At 45.5% G+C, this 10,106-nt stretch overlaps 1 protein-coding gene across 2 annotated transcripts in view; it reads left to right on the top strand.

Annotated features, from left to right (window-relative positions):
* The window catches only part of SEPT11 (septin 11), a 144,332-nt gene that overhangs the window by 94,825 nt on the left and 39,401 nt on the right, over positions 1-10,106 (top strand). For both annotated transcript variants that reach the window (XM_019522316.1, XM_019522315.1), the window contains exon 3: positions 6,118-6,313. In XM_019522316.1, coding sequence (XP_019377861.1) covers positions 6,118-6,313 — 196 coding nt within the window. The remainder of the gene's footprint in view (positions 1-6,117; positions 6,314-10,106) is intronic.

Below are 10,106 nucleotides of genomic sequence, written 5' to 3'. Positions count from 1 at the left end.
GCACCTATGGCTGCCACCACACTGCCACTGCTGCCTGGCCACACAGCTCTGGACATGGCTCCATGGTGGCGCGGGAAACTTTTGTACACAGTGGCCATCACCACTGGCATGGGCGGCCCCACAGGTAAGCAGCAGCAGCCACTGTGCCAGCGGTGACAGCCGCTGTGTACAAAACCTCCTGCTGCCGCCGCAGAGCCATGCTTGGAGCTGTGTGGCCGGCCGCCGGGTGGCAGCGGTAGTGTGGTGGCAGCCATGTCTGCTGTGCGGCACAGCATGGTGGTGGGGATGGCTGTGTGCCACCCGGTCACCACCACACTGCCGCTGCTGCCAGTCGCACGGCTCCGGGCATGGCTTTGTGGAGGCGCAGGGAGGTTTTGTAGGCAGCAGCTGCCACATGCAAGCCGCCCCCCAGCCACCATCCCTTGCTGCCACTGCAGAGCCAGCCATGGAGCTGTGCAGCCGGTCGCATGCCAGCCTCCTGCCCCTCCCCTGGGCAGACGGCTGGGTGGCATGTGTGCGGCCCGCACGTGGCGGGCACCACCACACTGTACCCTGCATCGCTTGCCCACAAAGCCCCCTGCAGATGGGCACCCCTGCCCTCACCCCCTGGCCCTGCTCCCAGATGTGGTGTGCTGCTGGCAGCACCCCCCTGCTCCCTCAGTCCCCAACCATCTTCCCCAGCCCTGCCCCACAGCCCCACTTACCTCCTGTGCTCCAGGGGCGAAGGATGAGTTGGAGCCTGAGCCTGGCCTTTGCTGCCTCAGAGACTTAGGCCCTGCCCTCCCCCTCCAGGCAGGGCTGGGGATTTCCCACTCTTTCTGCAATTGGCTCTTGCAGGCTGGAGCTGTGCCAGCCTGCAAGAGCTCTTTGCGGAAGTGGAGAATCCGTGGATTTCTCTGCTAAAAAGGGAAATCTGTGTTTTCTTCATTTTTCCGTGGGAAACGAAAGCCTGGATCCCTGGTAATCGGGTCTGTTATCTCTCACCTCCATATACTGCTGTCAATAAGGATGTTATCTCTGAAGACAACAGACTGTCCCTTTGCCTGAAGAAGGATGTTTGTGCCCAAAAGCTTGCAAACAATAATTTTTCCAACTACAGTAAAAGCTCCGTTAACCAGCACCTAACAAGCCGGCATGTTCTATTAACCAGCATGCCAGCTTGTAAGGTAAGTGAAACCAGAAGTTCCCACCGTGGCACTTCTGATTTTGCCAAGCCCCCATGGCCTGGGGCAAAGCAGCTTGCCTTGCTGAGCCCCCACGGCCTGGGGCATAGCAGGCTACATGGGGTCCACCTCCCTGTCCCTCAGGGCCTGCAGGGCCCGTGGGAGGGTTGACAGTGCCCCAGATGCGGCGGGAGAAACAGTGGCCCAAACAGGCAAAGACACCTGTTCAGGCCTCTCAAGTAAAGAGCATATTTTGTTATCTGGCACCCCCCATTCTCCATGGGTACCGGATAATAAAGCTTTTACTGTATTTAGTTGGTCTAATAAAATATATCGCATCTACCCAAAGAACCTCGTCTGCCTATGATCTCTGGAGATACAAATCCACAGTTTGAGAACTGAAACAGCAACACAGAGATGCTTAATGGGACCTTCTAGACTGAGCACTGAATCCCATTGGGTAGAGTGGTTTTCTTTAATTTTTAATAGTAGAGGAGCTTCTGGGAACCCCATTAGATTGGGGTCCTAATATAGTCCATGGCCTGTTGTGACCTATTTATAAGACTTCTAAAAACATTATATGAATAAATTGTCTCAAATAGTATATAATTAGAAGTTATAATCCCTATTCCATGGTGATATCTTTGATCTTTAACATATCTTAAATTTAAGCTATCTTTGTTTTGTTTTCTTAAAAAAAAAAAAAAAAAAGCATCTTAAGAAAAAATAAGATTAAATTTTAAAAATCTTATTAAAAACTAATTTGTTGATTTCTTATCCACCCTGCCACTGGGGCCCTGCAGCAGCATATTTTGGCCCTGGGCCCCAAACGCCATGCCTGGCTAGGCACTGCCCAGCTGGGCAGCAGCCCCAACTCTACCCAACTCCCTACCTCCTTCCCTCCCTCAATCCCCCCCTCCCCTCCCCACCCCATCTCCCCTGACTTACCTGCGGGAGCTGTTTTTCAGGCTGCCTGGCGGCCATGAGCACATACATGCACATGGTGCCCTCTGCCTAATTGCCTTCCTCCTGCTCCCCCCACAGCCCCTTGCAGGCTGGAATTCTGCCAGTGTGCAGAGAGCTTGATGAAAAACTGCAAAATCTGTGGGTTTCTCCATTAAAATGAGAGCTTCATTTTCATCGGGTAAAGGGGGAAATCCTTGTTTTTTTCTCCATTTTTCATGGGAAATGGAAAACTGTTAATGATCAGCCCCTTGAAAATGCTCTAAAACTATGCACAAACAGAAAAGCATGGCTGCAGAGCTCTCTGATTGGGTGACAAATTAATCCTCATTGTATGAGGGTTCAAATGAAGACACTCCAAAGTGGAGCACCTTCATTTATTTCTGTCTGTTTGCACAGCCTGGCCCAGCTGCTGTCTCTGGATGGACGGGGAGGAAGGCAAGTGACAGAGGTCTGGTCTGGGGTTTTCTCAGCCCCGCTGGAGTTGGGCCACGTGGATTGGAGCCCCTCACCTTGAGACATGAGCAACGCATGCCCCCCGAGGCTGGGGGGGCATAGTGACTGCTCGCAGGCGGTGGTGCCAGGGGCATGGTGACGGCTAGCGGCAAGCAAGGAGCTCCCACAAGCAGCTGCAGTGCTGTTGGGCGGGGGGTGGGGTGGCGAATGCCAACTGGTGGTCAGCGACCATCCGCAGATTCAGGTTATGAAGTGAAATCATCGGGGAGGGAAGGGAAACAAGCTTTTGGCCTTGTATATATCGAGAGGGGGGAGAACACACGCACGTACATCAAGCTTAAAATTTCAAATGTATATTTTCTAAGCATTCATAGCATTACAAGATGCTATGCATGTATTGTGTTTGTGTGCGCATACACTAATGTATGTGTAATATACTTTTTGAAGCATCCTAGTGATGCATGCACAGTACGCATACAATCTTGCAACACTAAGAATGCTTTGAAAAGCTGTAATCAGTATTTATAATCCTATTGGTTAGGGTGTCTTTTTAAAATAAATCACTGATGCCTCAGTCTAGGAGTTGGCTTTTTGGCATTCATGAAGGTTTGGATACTGCGTGTTAGTGTAACTTTTTTTCTGACTTTGTGTAAGGCAAGGATCAACACTTACTGGTATATTCTGTAAGTTGATATGAGAAAAGTAGGAACTGTAGTAGTGTTCTGATAAGTGAATGACAATATTGTAAAAACAAATGAATGCCTTTTTCAAAAGTAGACTGGAAGCATATGATTAGGGACAAGGGGTTAAACTACTAAGCCAACCTTACTCAAACTGGAACTGTTAGGGTCAGAACTGAACCCAGACTGGGGCAAGTCTAAGTTCTGCATGTTGGATATCTATTGCTTCCTGTCTGGGAGCTTACCGACTTCAAAGGACCCACCTTTTGGTCAACAGGATACTTTAAGGAATAGACCCTGACGTCAGCGAAGGTGTTAGCATGCACAATAAACATGTTTTAAAGGCCTCTAGCAAAAGCAGGGAAAGCCATATTTGACATTCCTGTCATTTCTGTGGGGGTTTTTTAGATAGGTGTACGTGAAGGGGAAAGCTTTTCAAAAGCTTTTCGGTTCTCCTTTTATACATCATAGGTTAGTTAAAAAAGTACAAGGACAATATTTTAAACATTTTTTATAATACTTTGTAAGTTACGCATCTATTTTTTCCTATCTGTATCTATAACATGGCCTTTTCATTAAGGCCCTAATTCTGCAGCTGCTGCTACACAGACCTTCAGTGTAAGTGGAGTACCACTAACTTTAAGAAACCAGATGGTTGATTTTTGTGGGCATCTGTCTACTGCAGGGGTGGGCAAAGTGTGGCCCGTGGTGTGGATCTGGCCTGCCAGGCCATTCTATCCAGCCTGCGGGGCACCTAAAAATTTTACAAAAGTAATATTTATCTGCTCCTGGCTGTCTGTCAAAGGTGACAGGAGCTAGAAGCAGTAGGACCCAGGGGAAGCCAACAGGACTCAGGAGCAAGGCCAGCCCCACCCCACCTCACCTCCCTGTCCCCCCAGCTGGAAGCCTCTGCCTGGGCCAGCTTTCACTGCTTCCCTGTGTGGCTGCTCCAGCACCCTGTGGCCCCAGGCTGCATTGCCGGACTGTGGGAGCACGGGGTTGGCAACAGACCTGGAGTTCTGCCAGCAGGGCTCAGACTTTATGCATTGCTAGACTGCCAACAGCTGCCACACATCCTCTTTGCCAGCAGTGGTTCCCCACCTCCACCCAGCAGAGTAAGAGTTCTGCTGCAAGGAAAGATATGAAAGGCCTGGAGGTAAATGGCAATGGGGATCAAATGTGACATGGGTTTTCTAAAGAGAGATTGTGCCAGACTAGCTGCTGTTTTTCTTTGCTGGGAGAGCTGATTTTTTAAAAATTAGACTGACTGCATTTCTCTTGTTTCTTTGGACTTCAGCAAGCCCCTTGGGGAATTTAATTTAGCTGGAGAAGACAGACATTAGTGCAAGAACTGTAGTCAGTTCTTACCCTTTTATTAAAGGGGAGAGACGAGTTGGCTGTGCTGTAAAGAGAACTTTCTGGCTTTAGAGAGAGAGGTTACTGGATTAGTCACAAAATGTCTATGAGCCATCAATGTTAAGTGGCCCTTAAAATGTTAAATTTGATTCCAGGGTGCATCTTTTGAAGCATTTTCCACAGAGTATTAATGACTTTGTACAAATGCCTGGAAGTGACCTTATCTGGAATGTCAGTCTGGCCACCTATAATCAAGAAACATGAATCCTCGTTAGAGTAGGGGGGCACAAGGATGATCAAGGAGAAAGAAGCATCTTGTGAAAGGAGACTGGAAAGCTTGGTTTATTTAGTCAAGCCAAAAAAAGGCTGAGATGAGATATGATTGCTGTCTGTAAATACATGAGGAAGGTAGACACCAGAGAAGAGGAAAAGCCAGTGAAGGTAAAGGAAAGTGTCAGCATAAAAACAAATGGATATAAATTCACAAATAAATTTGAGGCTAGAAATTAGAAGGTTCCTGATCATCAGAGGAGTAAGATTCTGGATCAGCCCCCCACTCTAAGAGTATTGGGGAAAAACAGCTTTTAAAATGGAGCTTGAAGTTTTCACCGAGATTGCTTGTCATGGTGATCTATGACAGCAGGAGAACTGGGCTCAGTGACCAAAGAGGCTGCTCTGCCTTGTCCTACATCCCTCCTATATTCCCTTTCATCCTTGCTGCGTGAAGATGATGGTGTGGAGCCACAGCCCTAGAATTTGCAAGACTAACGAGGCACTAATTTAAACTGATTTAATTTGAACAAATTACTTCACTCATGTTTCTAATTCCACCTGAGATGAGCAAAGTTGGGGGGTGGGGGAAAAAACCTAAAAAACAGAATTTGTCATATGTTAACTTGGATTTTTAACCTTTGCCTTTCTTTCAATGTGGACAATACAAATAATTCAAGTACTTTTATTTTTCAGTTCACTTTTGAGTTCATTTTTGGCAACTGAATTCAATTTAAGCACCCAGCCCCCACTCCTGCTCTCCAAGTAGTATTAAAATAGACTGTCTCTCCACCTCAGGGGCTGGAGATTAGTGTTTTTCAGCTCTGGAAGTATTTTTGTGATATTTTATATAACAGACTTGTCTGCGATTCCAACCCCTGTGTGCCTGGATGTTTGGTGTGAGTTTCATTTAACCAGAGGATGTATTTAATTCTTGGTGAGTGTGTTAACAGGTCAGACAGGGAACGGGAGGGGACAAGGAAACAAGCTTATTAAACTCAAACTCCTGTTTAGCTCTGGAGGTTCATCCTCTCATCTGTCAGCTAAGATGATGGCCAGCTCTTAAGATACCGGTTCCAATGAGGCTGTCCACTGGCTGTCTTGAGCCCCACCCCTCGGGTTTTCAGTGCTTTAGAAATAACAATGATTAGCTGTTCTAAAGAAACCATCAGAGAGATTGACAGGGGGAGGAATGATCACTCACTCTAATACAATGTCTGTCTGTCCAGGTGAAACTGGCATTGGCAAGTCAACATTAATGGACACTCTGTTTAACACAACGTTCGAAAGTGAGCCAGCCACCCACAATGAGCCCGGAGTGAGGTTGAAAGCACGAAGTTATGAACTCCAGGAGAGCAATGTCCGTCTGAAGCTGACCATTGTTGACACAGTTGGATTTGGAGACCAAATTAACAAAGATGACAGGTAAATTGCTTTTCCCCTTGAAAGGGGGTGGGTTGTTTGCACTGACTTGTTTTCAGGTGTGAATGAGCTTGAGCCTATGCTGGTGTAGTTAGTGAAGTTGGGATTAGTGGCCTACTGCTCAGTAATGCTGCATCATCCGGTGTCTAGAATACTGGACAGGGACTCTGAGACCCTGGGTTGTAGTCCCAGCCCTGGCTGCTAAGATGCTGTGTGACCTAACTGCTTTGCCTTTTCTCTGCCTTCACACCCTTTCTCTCTTATTTAGACTATAAACTTCATAGAGCAAAGGTGGTCCCTTAATATGGGCATGTGCCTAATGCAATGGAACCCTGATTGTAACTGGAGCTTCAAGGCATGTTAGCATAGTAGAAATACTGTAGTAATGACACTACTAGCTTGTAGGCTAGTAGTTTCCCAGAGGCTGACGTTTTCCCAGAACAACAGAATGGTTTTTTATCCTGCTGGTTTTTGCAGATGAATTTAATACATGCAGTTCAGCTCAGTTTAAGTGAATTTTGTTTCATCCAAACTTGATACTGTTTTGTTTTGTTTTTTAGTTTGTACCAAATAATAGCATTAAATTATCTGTTGCTTTGCAGGCCCAAAGCACTGTTTTGGCATATTCCATAATGGATAGCTAAGTTATCCTGTGAGACAGCTGGGTATTGCTTATGTTTGATGACTGGGGAAGCTGAGGCAGAGAACAATGTGATTTGTCCACTGTCATCCAAGTCGGTACCAACCTGTGACTAGAATTTGGGTTGTCTTGATTCTGTACTCATTCCTCCAGGCCTCAGTGTTTTAAAGCTGAGTTACTTTTGCTCATGGAAGCAAGATAAATATTTTTAACAGGCATGTATATTTGGTATGGTTTTTGATTTGCAAAATCACATTGCAATCCCCTATAATGGGTCACAGTGTCATTCATTGATGTACGTCAGAGATGTATCCTCTCATATCTCCAAACCAATGATGATGGGAGTCAGGAAGCAGAAGGGCGAACAGATAGATCACTCTAGATATACCCAATTCAATACTCTTTCTGTACAGAATCCACTCCTGCCACTGTTGGAGACAAGATACTAGGCTAGATGAACCATTGGTTGGACCCAGAACTTCTTATGTTCTTATGCTGTAAGGCAATGATGGTGTGTGCTGTGAGGTATCCTTTCCCATCCCAAATGAGAACACTATGTGTGTTTCAGCATTCCTTAGTCAGTATTCATAGGGTGCGCAAATCTGCTGTCTATACAGACATTCCCACCATGTTGCTGCCCCTCTCTCAGGCCCCGTGGGTCCCAAGGGACAGGGTGGGGGAAGCCGTGCAGCCTGCTATGCCCCAGGCCGTGGGGGCTTGGCAGCACAGGCTGCTTTCCCCCAGGCCCTGGGGACTCTGCGAAACTGGGAGCCATGGTGGGCGCTTCCAGTTTCACTTTTCCCTCACTTTTCCGTCACGTGCCGGTTAACAGACCATGCTGACTTGTAAGGTGCCAGATAACTCAGCATTTACTGTATTAAACAAGCTTGGCTGTTTCAAAGTTGTAATTAATGTTTTTCAGGTGATTATCCCTTGGAAATGTGTGGGAGAGTACATCTATGTTTTACTGATTTGTAAACAGGAAGGTAAATACACTCACATAATAATCCAAACCAAAAATCAAGTTACGAGTTCACCTAATTGGCTGTCCAGGTTAAATCAAAACCAAAGCTAAAATTCTTATTTCATCTCAGGACCGCAAGTGAAAGCAAAACTTAAACCGTGATTAATTTTTGTTTCACTTTCAGTTCAGCAAACACAGAGTGGTGTCTCTTTTCTTTTCTTGAGTTGGGGAAGTTGGAAGTGTTTGCATAAAATCTGTTAGTTTTTTTTAGTGCTTTTGGTTTAAAGTAGTCATAATAATGCCTAATCAGAAAAAAACTAGTGTGTGGCATGATTATAGTGAAGTTCAAGCCACTGAAGGAAGGAAGAAGGTTGGTAGATGTAAATATTGCAGGCAGGAGTATGCTAACAATGCAACAAGAATGAAGAAACATTTAATAACATATAGAAACTGTCCTAAAAGAGCATAAGCCATATACAGAAATTTAATGCAACGAAGTGGTGGAAAAACATAATCTGAGAAAAGTCTACTTCAGGAATCCTATGTAAGTAAACAAATTAATATGTTAAATAACACTCAGTATAGACTAGCATCTATATTGTTTTAAAACAGTATAATTTTAAAAGTTGTTAATGCAACTCTGGACTATTTATTTATTTATTTAAAATATTTGTATCCTGCTTTTCTGCTTGCACTAAGCACCCAAAGTGGCTTAGGCTTAACAATATATTTTTTTAAAACTACATAATAGATAAATAGTTAACTATTTCAACCCAGCAGAGTGAGCTTAGTCCTCTGGCTGATGGCAGGAGCCAGACTATGCTTCCCTTTGGCTCTGAAGTCCCAGGGTAGCTGAGCAGCAGGTTCATCAGCAGTGTTCTTTCTAGCAGGGAGCGGGGAAGCAAGCTCCCTGTCACTTCTCCTTCTTCGTCTGATGGAGGAGGCCAGACTAGAATAGGCTAAAATAAAAATATTTTCCCCCTTTTGTTGCAGGAACTTGATAGCTCAGTTGAAATAGCAGATTTGCAAAAAATGGAAAATGAAAATGTTGAACCGCCAGGTCTGAGGGAGGAAGAAGCAGGATCCTTGCTTTCAAGATTACTGTCACCATATCCACTATGAGTAGCTGTTCAAGACAGTCAAGCTTGTTTTCAAGCTTTGTGGACAACATGTCAAAAGAAGATCAAGAAAAAGTAGATGAGACATTAGCTTGAGCTATATAGGCAAGTGGCACACCTCTTTCCATAACTGAATATCAATAGTGGAAGGAACATTACAAACTAATTCGCCCATCATATAAGTGACTGCCATATTATTGCTTACCAGATTCTCTCTTGGATAGAGAGTATGGCACAGTTCAAATAATGGTTATTCAAAGGATTGGTCAAGGAGAATCACCGACTCTGATGTCAGATGGATAGACTGATATATAAGGAATTCCTTTATTAAACATTGTTAGCAACACCTGAACCAATATTCTGAAAGCAACTGCTACCAAATCTTTTTGTTATACAGGTGAATACATAGCGAAATTACTGAGTGAAGAGATTGAAAGTGCAGGTCCTCCAGGGTACAAGCCCTTGTAACTGATAATGCAAGTAACATGAAAGCTGCATGGCAAATATTCATAGTTTTATAGATGTTTGGGGCGGAAGGGACCTCAGTAGATCATCGAATCCAACCCCCTGCCTTGGGCAGGAAAGAGCGCTGGGGTTAGATGAGCCCAGCCAGGTGCATGCCTAGCCTCCTCTTAAAGAACCCCAAGGTAAGGGAGAACACCTTCCTTGGCAGCCCATTCCAGATTCTGGCAACTTGTAAAGAAGTTCTTCTTGATGTCTAACCTAAATCTGCTCTCCATCAGTTTGTGGCCTGGCAAATGGAGCATCTCCTATTCCTTGCTGCCCCCCACTTCTCCCAATGAATTTATAGGCAGCCACAAGATCACCTCTCTGCCTTCTCTTGCGGAAGCTGAAGAGATCTAGGTCCCTCAATCTCTCCTTGTAGGGCTTTGCCTGCAGGCCCCTAACCATACGAGTGGACCTGCTCTGTACCCTCTTGAAGTTGTCCACATTCCTCTTGAAGCCCCAAACTGGATGTAGTACTCCAAGTGTGACCTGACCAATGCCGCATAGAGGGGAAGTATCACCTCCGTGGACCTGTTTGTCATGCACCTGCTAATGCATGATGAAGTG

The sequence above is a fragment of the Gavialis gangeticus genome, unplaced genomic scaffold (genome assembly GCF_001723915.1).
Source record: "Gavialis gangeticus isolate Ggan-Ray unplaced genomic scaffold, GavGan_comp1, whole genome shotgun sequence".
In the NCBI taxonomy this organism is placed as follows: Eukaryota; Metazoa; Chordata; order Crocodylia; family Gavialidae; genus Gavialis; species Gavialis gangeticus.
The sequence above is the reverse complement of the archived record's forward strand: the minus strand, read 5'-3'. Positions and strand labels throughout refer to the sequence as shown.